Below are 16,486 nucleotides of genomic sequence, written 5' to 3' on the forward strand. Positions count from 1 at the left end.
TTTGTCAGCAAGGCAGTGTATGACTTAACAAATTTTCCTGGTTTTGACGCTCTTACACGAGCTTAGGCCTGCTCTCAATTTTGTAACACTTCCACAATTCAGAAATGAGAGCTTTCTATGCCATCCATTGCAAATATTATACGGTTAAGATCTGATGTACATCATACTAACCACAACCCGTACTTTACCTATATTTTTCGAACGAATTTGAACAAAAAAAAATGAATGTTTCTATCAAAGGTGACTTCTACAATTATAAGCCGTTCATGTTTAACATTAGATTTGATAAAGAGTCACAAATTGTTGAGATATTGTAAATAAAATCTAACACTCCTTCTTAATTCGAATTACGTCATACAAGTATCAATCCCATCCAAACACATTGAACCGTCATTGGATTCACTTCGACAAACAGATGAAAGCAGAAAAAAAGCATTTTCTAGAAGCACTTATTTTGTTTTGAGTAGAATGGTAAACCGGTCCTAACTGATTATGCTGCGATCAGTTGTGTGTTCATAAATTACGTAACGCAAATAAATTGTATTTTTCCCTCCCACTGTAACAAAGCGCACACCTCTATCAATAACTCCTCCCTCGTGGTTGTATCGCATAACAATCTCATTCTCAAGCAAAGAGAAGGCTTAAATCAAATTATTAGTTGTGAATAATGAAATCAATACCTTTTACTTCAGATTCAGTGGGCAAAAACTGTGTTTTTTTAGTCACCCTAAAACAATTATGGAAATTGCGCTAAATTGAAAAATTCAAGAGATACAAAAATAATTTTTTTACGATGTTGCTTGTAATTAGCTGAGCTACAACGTTGCCGAAGAATGTATACTTTTATTACTGCAAATAAAAGAATTAATTTTTTGATTTCAATGATAATATGAACCACCCTAGTATTCATTTGCATCAAAATGAGGCCAAACTGTAAGGAACAAATTTGTAGAAGGCATTTTTTTTAAGTTTAAATATCAAGACCACTGTGCATTGAAGCTTTGTAAATTTCCAAAGGTTTAAAATTTATTAAAAATAAAAGAAATAAAGAAGAGTTTTGCTATTTAATTAGAGTATGTGGGACAAATTTTCGAACGATTGAACTCGCTACGACAAAAGGTTGCATGAATTCTTACCAATTCCGAAGTAAAATATGACCGCATAGTATTTTAAATATTCTTTCATCAATCAAACATAATCAAATTGATTTCGACTTTTTCTCAAAGAAGATCTTTAGTATAATTATTATAGTTAGGGATGCTAACCGTCAGATATCAGACTTAAACTGGTAATTTTATACGACGGATGAGGAGATGAAAGTATAGAGTTGATAGTTCCGTTAGAGTACGGCAGTGTGAAAATTGTATATAAAGAGTAGAAAGCGAGAAAATTTCAATTTTGTGGAAGGCACGAATCGGGTTGATCATCTCCTTTACCAAACTCTCATGGTAGGTGCCTCCCTGAGCGAATAAACTCGCATGTCAATCTGGCAAACGAATCTCACGCTCGAGATTCTCATGCATTTTCACGCACTCAAACTGACAACGTCAAAATCATCGGTGATTTTTGCCCAGTTGAGTTTACCAAGGCAAAACTCATAGGTGAATAAACTCACGCATGAGATTTGAGTTTTTGAGTTTTTCCGGCTGTAAAAATAAAACAACTGACTACATGCTATTGTAAGAACTACCATAACAGAATTAGTGCAAGATACTGAAGAAAAAATCTGCACATTTGATGATGCAAAGTTTAACATTTTCACTCTACAGTGTTTAAACGTTTCTTGCTCTTAACAGTGAAGAGGTGTTTATATATCAGGGCATGATTGCGTTTTCTTGAAGATGATAAGGTTTATTAGACTTTTGATAAGTCATCAGTGGAAATTCGCAAATTCTGAGAAATTTGGTTTAGGCCACGAAATTTTTTTGAATTCCGCGAAATTGGTTGAAAATGACGACTTGACACTTTTTTTATACTATTATGGAATGTAATGATTTTTTTTTTAGATGATGATGAAGTATATTGAGTCAGGTTTTAGCTACTCTAACATCGATCTGATATTGCATTGATAATTTTCAATGGTCAAAACAACTCATGTCATTTTGGAAGTAGTTCGTTCCAAAAAAGGATATGTTTGAAGGAATGAAAATGTTATTTGCATGTTTTTTCAAATCCAACAAAAAATGCTTGAAATATGCAACATTATGAAACCGTTGACGAAGTGGTTTTTAGATCAATGAATCACTTTCTCAAACAGTTTAAAATTACTCCCACTCAAACATTTAAACAAATACATAATACATATATGAAATAAGAGCATTATTTGAGACAACCAAATTTAATAAACCAGGCCATTTTCTCGCGAACCGAAGTCCGCAAAGGCAAAACAACATAATGAACAGTTAGGGAAAATTCTCCTCTACCCGATTGTGGTTTAGGTTTGCGAATGAAGGTTTCGGTTCGCGAGAAAATGGCCTTACAAGGTTTGTTTACAAAATGGAGTTAAGGCCATTTCAATTGTTGGTCTTGAAATATCAGAAATCAGGAAATAATTGCTTTTCGAGTAAAGGTTCCATAACGGCCCAAAAGATTGCGATGCTGCCGAGCAGATGGAAGCGATGCTTGCCAGACTCCGATGAAAATTGAATTGCTACCTATAGTCGCTTCTAAAAGCTTTTTTTAATACGCTTTCCCGTTGTTACGCTCCTCTTACTAGAAAAAAAATGGTCAGGTTAATAATCCAGAGTATCAATGCAGTAATAGAGCATTTAGGGAGCACGGAGAAAGATGTACGGATTTTGGTGCTAAGCGGTATGTGTTGCTTGTTTTCTAAACCTAGAAGAATAACATAGAGAATCTGTATCCGCACGAAATCTCAAATAACCTTCATAAAAATAAATCAAACCGGATTGTTGCTTTGAGGAAAAATATTCATGACATTCTTGAGAATGCGTGTACGGTGAGATAGTGCCGCATGGTATCACAATAATTGTGTAGCGTTTTTTAATCCTAGACTAAGCTCCAGTATGTATATTACTCAAGTAGCATTTATCGAGGTTTTAAGCATCCTTCAAGTCTAAATCATGGTCTACAAAGTAATGCTAAAACTTAAATTGTTAGTTGGGTAATTGGGTTCTTTAATTTTGAAAAATATATCGAGCTTCGTTTTCTGAAAGCGATGTTTTTTTTTCGAACCCACACACTTTCATCTCGATTTTTAAATCAAGATTTAGAGAAAAATAAAAACTTCACTGTTTGACACTAAACTGATAAATTGACAGCTCGCTCCCATACAAAGTGACACCGAGGGGCGCTAATAAGGTGATTTTTGCAAATGTAATCATACTTATTTAAAATAGTTACTGTGTACCAACATTGATTAAATTTTGGTTTTGGGTTCCATTTTTTATTTATTTATTTATTTATTTATTTATTTATTTATTCATTACGAATACGCATTTACCTCAATACCTATAAATAACCCAATTTCCATGTAAGCTTTTATTGTCATTGTAGCCCCCTCAAATTTCTAGTTATAAGCGTCAACACGCGTTGATTTTTAGATTAAGGAAAAGGGTAAAATCAGTGATAAATAAATCTTCGATTCACAGTCATCGCATAATTTTCTAGGAATATAAATACTGCCATAACAATCGATCTCAATTCCTTGCATTGTCGAACGGTTTAATGTAGCTTGGTGTCGGTCTCGTTAGAGAACTATGTTAACTTACATAAACAATAATGAAGAATAATTGGGGAAAAGAAATTGAATAATAAGCCGGCAACAATTTGATGAAGTCCGCCAAAGCACATTAGCCTATATTGTCTGAAAGACGTTATTTGTTTTCTCTGTTTGACGATCGTGATCATCCAGCGAGCATTTGCAGAAACATTTTTTTTCTGAAATTTTGCTATCATGAAAATTACAAAATTATATAAAAATTTACCGACGGCACCATTATAGACTCTGCTAGTGCGGGGAAACATTACAAATTGCATATTTTTTATGCAAATCTTTAATAGATTTTTATAATATAATAATCCTCTAAAGTAACATCATCATCCACAGAACGACCTCAATGCGTAGCAAAATGGAAGCGGGAAGCCGCTCAGTAGATGTCAACCATGATTATTCGATCGTTGCAATCTGACAATTTTATTCGCCAAATGTACAAATAGGAATGAAACGTTACAATTAGTTTCCTTCGTCGTTGACATCTGTACAAGTGTTAACATTTCTTACACTTGTACTGCAAATTTTCAATGATGAGAAATGCCATTCATGCAAGACAAGCATATTTCTTTTCCGGTCTAGTAGCTTTTCGCCACACATCATTCCCTCTCTCTTTTTCTCTACCGTTCGGACTAAATGAAAATCGTACACATGGATGTCGTACACTGGGCAGCTGGGAGCGACTTCTACTAGTTTTTTTCTTTTATCGTGAGAACTGAACTTGAATGGAGACGATGTGAAATTTGATTCATTCGATAATTTTTACCATGATTCATTACAGGGAGCAAAGTTTTATGTTTTTTTTTTCTCAACCAAATCTTCCAGTGAACGAATGTTATCCATCAACGCGTACACAATAAATACATATGTGTCACATATAATCTAGTTTTTTTTCATACCTTCCAGCGTGAAAGTTAATTTCTTCTGTTTTGCCATTTTTATTTTCAGCTGGAGAGTTGGGAAATGCGGTTCAAGATGCATTTGTCATCGCGGTTGAACAGCAAGCAAGAGAAAGACTGCAACGCCTGTCGGCTCTCAAACGAATCACTCCGGTTGACATGTCTCAACTGTCTATAAAGGTGAGTTAGTATTTTTATACTCCTGGTGAATGGATTATAGTAAAGTTAATCAATTTGATTTGCATGCTTTATCTTGAAAGTGGTAAACATTGTTTTTTTTTTCTTTTTGTTTTGGAGTGGCTAATTGCGTTTCAGCTGGAACAGGTGTCGGTTCAAACTTGTTCTTTGGAGCACAATTCCACAATTATTATTTGAGAGTTTTCGTAGATTGTCTTCACAAGTTTTTGCGCTCTGTGTGTCAAACAGAACATCCAAAAATTCCAATTATCGAAGTTTGGTTAGTTGGACTTGTGATTTTCCAGATTTTAATTGAGGTGCCCTTTCAAAAAAAAAAAAATCGTCATGTACAAAAAAAACTTATGCTACGCTTCACATTTCAAGTGCAAGCTCAAGCTCGTTACGCTTCATTACAATTTCACAATAGTGCACCGCCTTAGTAGCTCGATACCGACTCACGTGCAGCCTATGGATTTGCTGCATATAAAGAAGGCGATATAATGGATTAACAACGCGGCTCAATGTTCGGTGCACTCCCCTTATCTTAAGTGTCCATGTAGTGAGTGAACGACACTCTCGTGAAAATATATTCATAAACTTCGGTCTTCAATTGTCTAGACATAATGAGAGGTTACAGACATGCTTATTAGTAGCTTCTTTCTGGCATTGTGTATGCGACGACCGGTGTGTGATGGAAAAATGGATGGCGACTTTCAAGATTTTTCTTTGCCACTGCTTTCAATATCTCTGAATGACTTGGCGGGAGAAACACACATGCTCAAATACCATCAGAAAAAAAAAACAAACTGATACGACTTGTGATAATAGTTTCAATTCCGTTGTACAACTTTTATGTACCTGTTGATAGAGGTGCGCGCCGATTCAAAAATGGTCGGCGGCGGCGTGTGGGGTAATTATGCTCGGCGGTGGCGGTATCATCGACGTCACGCCGATAGCACTTTTAGACGGCGGTGGTGGCGGCGTGAATCGGCGTGGCATTTTTTTGCGCCCATTAGTACAAATCGAACAATGGATATGCACGGTCAATATAAAGATAAACATCGCACAGTTTACATTTCTTCAATTATGTAACGGATCCACTGACATCGATAATCTTGAACACATGCATCAATCGTGACGTCTCATCATCATATTGTTTTAGTTTTAATTTGTGAGATCTTAGAACATGAGCAAATTTAATTAAAATCACAACATTATAACATCAATACAATTTGAAACATTTCAAGCTGAACATTGCATTAGGTCCTAAGTAACATTGCCAAATTCTCTTCGTCGACTTTCTCTTTGGATCCTCACGGCCAAGGTAAGACATTCATAGATAATTTCTTACAGTTATCCAGCCCACAGATCATCGAAACAAGCTATTATCTAGCTTTGTTTACGACAAACACGTCAGGAAACGGTTCAGTGCCCTAGTTATTAACGAAAAAGACATTCGATGAAGCGAATCGATCAATGTTACTTAGGACAATGCATTGTTCAGCTTGATTTGTTCACTTCCAAAATGCACATATAGCTCATTTGGTTAAAGTTGTAATTTTCCCGAGAATTCGACAATTTGAAATTAAAAAAAGAGAGAGAAAAGTTCCTTGAACTAATTGGAAACATTCGTTATGCTTCACTCAGAAAATTTTTCATTTAGATGTTACATGAAAACATACATAATTTTTTTCCATCTAGTTTTTAACGTAAATTTTACGTTTATTTTATTTGTAGATCGGTTCAAAAGGTGTAATTTCAATCCACATATAGCTTTAATAGGTAGTATAGGCCTTTTGAAGAAAGTTTCACTTTATTTTCATGTAACATCTAGAAAGCAATATAGATTTTATGGTACTTTCTAAGTGAATTCTATTATATTTCACATGAATTTTAGTAAATTTCTTCGTAGCATGCACATTGTTCTAAAATAGTTTGTCAAATCCATAAAAAGAACTGTAAACCACATTTAATGTCAATGATATTTGTTTATTTATTTTATTGTTTATTTCAATACTTTCATACTAATGGCTTCCAATAATAACTCGTCCACCACAACCCTTTGAATAATATATTTTCCTTCTTCAGTAGTCAAGAGTAGCACCTCGTCAAGAGTAGCGTATCGCTGGTAAACACCCGCGATGTTTGCCTGTTGCTTGGTCGTCTTGAAAGGTTCTGGTTAGATTATCACTGCTTAAAAAAAATAAAAATTGTTTTTGTTTACATAAACTGAAACTACGTAGGGGAATTTACGTATTCTCGGCAACCTAAGCAGCGACCTTCTTTCTATAGCCTTTTTCTCTATGGAACGCACACATATGCAGTATTGGTTTGTTTACAATCTTTTGCTGCCAGCTGCTCTAACAATTTCAGTCGAAAGAATTGTTAAAAACTGTTTTGAAACGCTTTTACAAAGCTCCAATCTTCTCTAGTGAGAGCGAATATTGTCGGCAACCAGTTTTTCTTCGGCAACCGTTCCATTTGAACTGCATGTAAATCTGCTGTTCTATTATCGGCAACTCGAAATCAGCTACAATTTGTAGTGCGTGTGATTCATTTCAAGAAAACCTTGCTAGATTGCTTTTTCTCAGTGGTAAAAATAACGTCAAACTGAAGCTGAAAGCATAAAGAATCGTTTGCATGCATTCAGCGAAGTGTTTTCGTAAGAAAATCCAGTGAAATTATTGTTTCAATTTGGGTTGCCAAAAATAGTCTGTCATGCCGAAGCCGTCATTTCCCCTACCTTAATTGAAAATAAATTTTCCTTGAATTTCAAACTGCTGCGCTCTCAGTAGACCCATTCATCAACTCGTCGATTCCACGATCTATTGAAGCATATTATTAATAAATTATGAATCATGTCGAAAAGAAAACAACTTACTTGTCAGAAAATTCAATAATTCCAATAGAATTTTTAAATCCAGGAGCAACTTGTCAGCAATGCACACGCCATGTTAGATTTTGTAACATTAAATTACTGACATTTGATTGCTAAATAATATATTTTATTTGGATGATTTTCTTGTGTTTTTAAAACATCAAGAATTGAATTTGCCAAATAGTAAATTGGTGTTCTTTCTGGATATCTCAATTTTTTACAGCTCAACCAGCAGAGTCAAGCCAAAGGCGGAACAACGCAGGATCTGAGTTTCCTCAAGGAAGCCTCGCCAATATACGTAACGTCACTATCGAACAACACCGTCTCCGTGACCAATACCAGCACTACGGTAACAGCGGGAACAAAAGCCAACTACTCAGCAGGATCTAGCTCACAGCAAGTTGCAACAAATAACAATAACACAGTCAAACCGATAGGTAATGTACCAACTACCACCACTACGACTGCTACTAATTTGGTGGCTGGGTCGGCTGCCACAAAAAGTGCTCAACATGTGATCAACTTCAACGCTGGCGCAAAGCCAAACACTAATCAAATTCAATCAACTGCACCTCAATCCTCCAACACCAGTATATATTCGAATGTTCCACCGTCGACATCTCGTCAGCAAAATACATCTTCTGTATCTACTAGCATTGTGACACCAAGCGTAGCATCATCATCTACTTTTAGAGCAACTCCATCTATGGTAGCGGGAGCAACGCACTCCTCGTTGGCCATTCCCAAAACTAACGAACAACAACAATTCAATCTGAATAACAACAATAACTCCATCAACAACAACATTATTAACGTAAACCATAGCCTAATAAACAACAACATCAATAGCAATATTAGTAAAACTGGTGCTGGTAACAGTTCTTGTAATAGTTACTACAGTAATCTAACAAATACGATTATCGCAAACGGTCACGGTCCCAAGCGAGAGGTAATCTAATCGCTCCATAACTAACACCTCATCAACGATTGCAATATGCTGCACATTTTTAATGTTTCGTATTTCTATTTGCTACCTTTCTATACACATCCTGACACAGCTGGCTACACTATCCGAAGGAGAACTCGAACTACAGGAGGAAACATATGAATCGAACAGCAACATATCAAGGGGAGGCACCGAAGTTCTGCTAGTGGACCAGACTTTGCGACAGGAAAATCGGTAAGTTACATACCATCTGTAGATGCTTATATGTATATAAGTTGGGAAATGTTGCAACATGGCCAACACGCTCCGAACCACCTGAAAGTAGCATCATAGAAAGTGGGTCAATGTTACTGCAAATAGAAATAAATTCACCGTGATTCTGCACGGAATTGTGAATATCTATGCTTTCGATGTGCTGCATGCATTTCTCCAGCTTATTTGATTCATCAAACGTAAACACATACATCCATGAACGTTTTCAGGATTGAGCGAAAATGTCTTCAATCTTGGAATAAAAATTGATGACCTTTGCATTAATCAGTTGTAAGACCAATTACTGAGGAACATAAGCTTTCGTATAAAAATCAGTTTTTTTTTATTTGAATGAAATGAAACTAAGATTTTCACCTGCCTACACCGATGCTTTTTTATGATATCATGCAATATTGGACAACATTATCAAGGTGTGTCAGGTGTACTTGTGAAATTGTATTGACGAGATATGTTCTGTTTTGGTGTAGGTTCGCCTCATAGCACTTTTACCAATGAAACTGACTGTCAAAGCGAGAGTGAGCACAGTGAAGCATGCAATGTAAAGAGAACCACTATGCAACTATGCTTATTATTATAGGCATGTAAGATACAGTTTCCGGCTTGTTGATGTTTATTTCCTGCCTGTCGCTGATGATGTTTGGAATCTTTTATTCATTTGTGTAATGGAACCACGAAACGATAGTTAACGTATTGAAGTGGGTGGGTCTGTCAGTTAGTTTAGCTCGTAGTTGGTTGGTTGCTGAAAAGAGCTATTTTTACGTTTTTGGTCCATATGATGGTGATGGTGGTTAATGAAATTTGTTATGGCCAAAACGGTTCCACCCACGGAATGCTAATGGACCCATGTGCGTATGGTACTGCAAATGGCTATTTAATATGATTTGTGATCTCGTAAAAGCTTTGCATGTTTACTACAGCATATTTTGCTAGTGCACTTACTATTTATAGTAGATTGAAATGCTGTTAGTTACCTGCGAAAATAAATCAGATTGCTTTCAATTTCGGTTGAAACGAAAACATGTTTCATGGGAAACAAAAGTTAAACTAGTGCCTAATTGAAATTTTGTAACTTGCTGTTTTGAACATCATTTTTTGGGCTCCCGACCATTTGCCTAAATGCGGTTTGGTTGAATGGACCCGAAAGTCGTTTTACCGTATAATGTTGAATGGGGCATAGTGGGCATACGATTTGAGCACCCCTTTTTTCTCCAACATTAAATATTTTTAAATAAAAAGGATTAAACTTATACATTTTCTAAATAGAGGAATCCTTTTTAATTTATAAATAACCCAAACGCTTCAAATATTTTTCGTGGTTCGTTGTTATAATAGTTCACCGGTTCCAAAAAAGCTTTCATCAATTCGCCGTTATGATTTTTAGGTATGTTATTATCAATTAAATAATTTAGTCAGTCCAAATTAATAACTCTGAAACGAACCATTTTCGAGGCTTGGTGTAGTGCCCATTATACAATAAAAGTTATCTATTGGCATAAACAAATAGTTCGAGACTCATCCACATAGATGTCGCCAAATTAAACATTTTACTCTGCCATTGTAGAGACTTGACGTCTATGGCCAAGTTTTTCATTTTGAAAAAAAAAATATGCCACTTTTTTGAAGATGTCGTTCTGTTTCAGAGTTATTAAAAAAAATTCGTTAAATTGTGGACTCCGTCAGAAGCTGCCCTATTTTTCTGGTGTTCTGAAGCTTCGCGGATATCTGCTTCTTCGACGACAACGATGGTTTGCGTTTCCTTGAATTCACCACAGCTTTCCTCCTCTTGCCTTAGTTCGGCTACCCGGTGCGATATTGTACTGGGACCTCTCATATTTCAGACCAAAAGTTTGAAAAAAAAAACATGGCCGACATCCGGAAGACCATCGCTGAAGTCAGGATTTTCGAGGGTGATGTGCTCGTAGAATGCTCGCTCGGTATCACTGAACATTCGGTTATGTTGACGTCTTTTAGCGGATTAAGTATAAGAATTCGATACGATGCCAACCAGTGAAGCTCAGTGTAAAATATTGACGGAAATATTGACGAAAAATATTGATGAAAATATTGACAGAAATATTGATGAAAATATTGACGGGAATATTGACCGAAATATTGTTGATTCAAACTGATAGATGCCGACGCCGGTGGTGTAGTGGTAAGCGTGACTGCTTTCTAACACCCCGATGTGTCTGGGTTCAATCCCAGTCGAGGTCAGTGGGATTTTTCTAAGGCATAAAAATCTCTGGTCACGTCTTCCTTCGGAAGGGAAGTAAAGCCGTTGGTCCCGGCCCATGTGTGTTGTGAATGGATGCGATATCCTACGCAGGTGTGGAAGCTGCCTTCCTGCACATTCGATTGTCGTCAATGGATGGCAATCGATGTCCGTTGGTTATTGGCACTAGATTGCGGAACAGAGACCGACGTTAAATAAAGGAAAAAAAAAACTGATAGATAAACAGAATTTGACTTGGAAATTTAATTTGATTCGTAACCGTTTTTTTAACACAGGAAAATGGAGAGTAAAAAAACAAACCGGTCAATTTCGTTGGATGGTTCATCACCTCTTCAAAGAAATATTCACTATCGCTTATTTCACCACCACCTAAATTATCTCGGACGCATTGGCGACGGCATTCTCGTTGATGCCGTTTCGTTTTACCCAAAGGAGCTTTAAAAAAAACATTGTGTAAAACAATTAATGAAACATTTAGACCGACACCAGACACGTACACTGAGAACACAAACCGACTAATTACCATAAGAATGTTTTATGAATTGGCTTTGGCCGTTTGGCTATTTTGCCAAATTTTTCCAGAACAAAGTTGTTGAGTTCATCTAGTACTATGAAAATATGGGTGATTAGCTGCCATTGAAAAAATCAGTTATCGCTTGCTCTATTACTCTTCCTCCATAGCTCTTTATGTACTACCTGTCGAACATCATCGATTTCTGCATGGGAATGCATTTTGTTCGGATAATTCAGGGTGAAAAATGCATTAGGTCCTAAGTAACATTGACAGATTATCTTTGTCGACTTTACCTTTACATCCTCACGTCCATGGTAAGACAGTCCCAGCCAATTTCACCACACAGATCGAAGAAACAAACTGTTATCTAGCATTGTATACAAAAAACACGACAATAAACGGTGCAGTACTCAAGTTATTAACAAAAGAGAAAGTCGATGAAGAGAATCGATCAATTTTACTTAGGAACTAATGCATTGTTCAGCTTGAATTGTCCTCCGCCTTACCGTAAAAGATCAATATAAAAAATTACATCAAAATGCTGATTAAGTAGGTAGGTCATTTTTACAACCTCATATTCCCCACCGCTTTTTCTACACTTATTGAGGTCACAAATAACTGTGCAAAATTTGAACGATTATAGTTATAATCTCGATTTGCGGGAGAATTTGAAATTTTGTATGGGAAACGGAACGATGCTATTCACTTGCTTACCAAAAATCGCTAAAGGCCACGAGTTCAAAACTCATCACCTGAAAAGTCACGAATGACTACTTACTACATACTTTAAAGTGACTATAGGGGAAACTGGACACACTTGATTCCAGGAGACACTTAATCCCCCCTTGGTTTCTCGATATTCTAAGCAGATTTATTTCAGTTAAGTTCCCACAATGTTCCGTCTAGAGAAAGGGTAATGTTATGGTGACATTTGCGTCAGATTATGAAACAAATATATTTTTGAGAGCACTTTGTATGTCAATTTTTTAGTAGCATGAAAAATCTTTAAAACATTTTGGAATTTCAACCAAAACGTATCAAGTTTTAAGTAAAATTGATTACAATCATTGCATTAGTGCTGTTACTTTTGATTGTTTGTTCAGTTTGATATGAAGCTGAAAACTCTGTTTGGGGACATTTCTTTTTCACACATTCGGCCCTAGGATGCGTGTAAACATTGATATTCAAATACATATCATAAAAGTGTCAAGTGTCCTCAATTATAAAACTTTCCGTTTTCTGGAATATTAAAAAATCGAACATGTCAAAGGCTCTAAAGAAATACTATTTTTAATGAAAAGCCCCTGAGTCCACAATGCATGCATATTATCAAAGGGGATCAAGACCCCCCTATTTTTCAAAATAATTTTATAGACATCTAGTTTTAGGAATTACATAATTTTAGAGCCTTCTGACTACTTATAAACTTACAAAAGATATTTCCCTGTGAATCTGTGCAAAAACCGCATCAAGTTTAATTTTTTTCATTGTGATATATCCAGAATAAAAACAAGGATTAAGTGTGTCACCAGTGCTGTTAATTTTCATATTATTCCATTGAAGATGAACCAATACAACCAGTCAATCAATACTGCACAAAGAACTCACTCACTATCAGTTTATATACGGCAGTGAGTATGAAAGAAGCCCAGAAAAAGTGTCCCAAACAGACATGGCGACCCAATGTCGGATCAATGTCAGGCTGATTTAAGCTCGATATAGACCCACTTTCGGGATGATGCTTATCCAATTTTTGGTTTATGTTGGCTCAATATCGGGTTGGTGTCTGATAGAAGTCAGGTTGTTGTCGGGTTAGCTTAGCTTTTTCGCAGGAATGTCGCTCAATTGAATGATATCAAGTATTTTTCAAATGAAAATGATCCATGCCTTCGTTAAATAACTAAAAAAAACTGATATCACCCATTCGAAGGAGGCCTCTTCGATAGCGGTTAGCTGTTTTTCTCATATTCACCAAATGTATTCAATTGATTTTAAGAATTACAGCACTGGTGTCCACTCTCCATCCGAAATAAAAAAAGAAGATTAACAAGTCTGTTGTTGTTGTGCTAAAATTGGTGTTGTTGTCTTACACATATTCAACTATCAATTTACCCTTTTTTGCAATATTTTAATAGGGGAAATGGATGTAATGTAGGCCTAAATGCCCCTAATTTGGGCCCATACATAAATTCAGCAATCGACTAAATTTTCAATAGCGACCAAAAATATCCATTAATACGGTCCCAATGACGCGTTCAACTAGATAAAATTGATAAATAGCAGATTTTTAGCGATTAGCCCAATCTTAGATCCAAAGGCCAACATTAGAGCTATTTCCCCTATATCTATATTTCTTGAATTGACAAGCTTGCTGACTATTGTCAATGCGACCACATATTTTTTAATTGTTTCAGTGTTTGGACAACTAGAACCAAAGTTAGAGCGATATAAGCGAAATTTAAAATATGTCAATAGTAATCCCCATACAGACCCCGAAAAGAGGGTAGATCACCTTTTCGTGGTACGTTACGGGATGTAAGATCTATCATCGATTCCTAATCCTAACTACTTCAAACTTGGTGAACAGAATTTTTCAGTAATCAAAGGAACACATCTTAGTCCTTTTTACATTTGATGCCTTTTTGATAGTGACAAGACTCGGCTTTGTCCACCGAGGATGATCTTGAAACAAGGAAAAAATAAGTTAGTCTTCATCTATTTGATTCCTAATCATCTATTCATTGTTCTCTGGTTTTAATTGGTTAAGACTAGTGTTCTGATGTATGGTCATTTCCGGTGTTATTGATTGATTTTTGTTGCGAAGGAATCCGTTATTGACTTTTTCTTAATGAAGATACGACAAGCACTAAACTATGGGGACGGGATGTACTACAATAGATCAAATTACTGGTGGTTTTATGTCCCGAACAAAGGAAATAAAAATTCCCATACAAACTTCAAACCATATGCGCGACCTCTAAACATTCATCGATTTTTGCCATTGTTTGCACAGACCCATATTTTGGAGCTATGAATCCAACTGGAGGGTAGCATATAACATTGCAAACTTTTGAGTAGGGTATGTGAACCAGTTTTTGGCAGTATCTTAATTTATTTATTTTTCTTTTTTTATCAGGCTTGGACATGCTCATGGCAGTTAAAATGCTTCTTTTCAAAATTATGAAACTATAATATATAATAATAATAATTTTTATATGGGGTCACAATTAGCTATTTTAGCTATAATGAGTAATCGCGATGAGTGAATACTATTCGTTATAGCGAATCGCTAATTGTGACACTCTGGAAGCGAAATTGACAGGTTTTATGGGTCATACACAAACTCCTCCGCTTCTTGCATCTTACATATAAACACTATTATTATAATATCTTTAAGTTGCATTATTTTGAAAAAAAAACCTTATGTTTGTTGGCTAAATGCATTTTTCAAATCGCTGGTATTTAAAATGTAAAATGTGTTCCATTTAATAAAAAAAAAATCTTGGCAACGAAATTTTACGATTTTGCCTCGAATTTTTACTGTCTCTAGTGCAAATAACTACACAAGGGAAGACAGTACCACACATTAGGGAAAACGTCTCACCCAACGCATTTTATATTTTGGAAATGGCCGTAGTAGATTTGATATAAATGAATTTCAAACGGCAAAGTATTCGTAGATTGTTAATTATTGTAAATATTTTATAAAATATGTTAGAGCTTCGCGCTTATCTTGGCCATGTGGATTCTACAGTAACATTTCAGAAGGCCATATGTTACATGAGACCTATGTAAGTGAGCGTAAATTTGTAATACGACATTTTGGGATGTTACTCTCACATTTAAATTAGAGGGCCTTACAGAGATTTTTAATCTCTAGACATTTTTGTCGCCCACGAGTCAACGACACTCCAGAAAAGGGGAGTGTACAGACTGTTGCGATGAAAGATTAACGCTGTTCCATCATCATTTTCTCGCTGCTCGATGTTTCGTGCACGCCAACACACATAGCACGAGCGTTCATTGGTGTATTATGTGCACATCACTCTTGCATGTCCTCATTTTGCATTGATCGAGCAAGGCAAACATTTTCTTCAATTTTGACCAACAAAGGGATGAGAAAACGTCAAAGAGAAGTAGCATGTCAATCTAGCTATTCAATGGCACCACGGTCGACCGTTAACGTACTAGGTCATGTCAATAAAGTAATGGAGCGGAATTCCATTTTTGCATTGAATGGTTCTGAAATAGGTTCCTGCTAAAAGAAGGTGTATGCAATGTTTTTTTTTGCATTTTGTTTACACAGAACTGTTCTTGACTTATCTCTCTATATATCTGCTGTACTGTTGAAGTGGGGGCCTAAAATTTAGTTCACGCTGATCAAAGTGGATCGGATCGTCGCATCATGGAACAATGGAAATCGTTGGTCAATTGGATAATTAGTTTGACTACGAGATGGATGAACCACGTTTACCTGCCCATTACGATTTAGGCATTTCGTTCAGCTCAGATTAATTTGTCCATTTACTCAAGCTAATTGACTAAATGATTTAGACCTGATTTCCTGTGCTGGGTTTACTTCCCACGAGAATGTGCTGTGTTCTTAGAACACTTGAGCAAACATGATTTTGTTCCTCAAAACAATACAATTTTAGGTTCCCAACCTTTACCAAGCTGCGTACCAACCCCTCAGCAAAGTGTGTATAAAGATGTGTGTGACGATGCCTAATCACTGCATCTTATCCGCATGGAACTTCTTATGAACCGGGTTAGTTGCGGCCAAAAATTGGTACATCACTTCTGAGTGCGAATCGTATGGCGAACATACCGGAA

At 36.1% G+C, this 16,486-nt stretch overlaps 1 protein-coding gene across 2 annotated transcripts in view; it reads left to right on the forward strand.

The window, feature by feature from the left end:
• sdt (stardust) overlaps window positions 1–16,486 on the forward strand; it is a 128,354-nt gene that overhangs the window by 39,170 nt on the left and 72,698 nt on the right. For both annotated transcript variants that reach the window (XM_065232815.1, XM_065232816.1), the window contains exons 4-5: window positions 4,682–4,812; window positions 8,746–8,867. In XM_065232815.1, coding sequence (XP_065088887.1) covers window positions 4,682–4,812; window positions 8,746–8,867 — 253 coding nt within the window. The remainder of the gene's footprint in view (window positions 1–4,681; window positions 4,813–8,745; window positions 8,868–16,486) is intronic.

This window comes from Ochlerotatus camptorhynchus, unplaced genomic scaffold (genome assembly GCF_037179485.1).
Source record: "Ochlerotatus camptorhynchus isolate MF236.1 unplaced genomic scaffold, CSIRO-AGI_Acam_v1.1 ptg000375l, whole genome shotgun sequence".
In the NCBI taxonomy this organism is placed as follows: Eukaryota; Metazoa; Arthropoda; class Insecta; order Diptera; family Culicidae; genus Ochlerotatus; species Ochlerotatus camptorhynchus.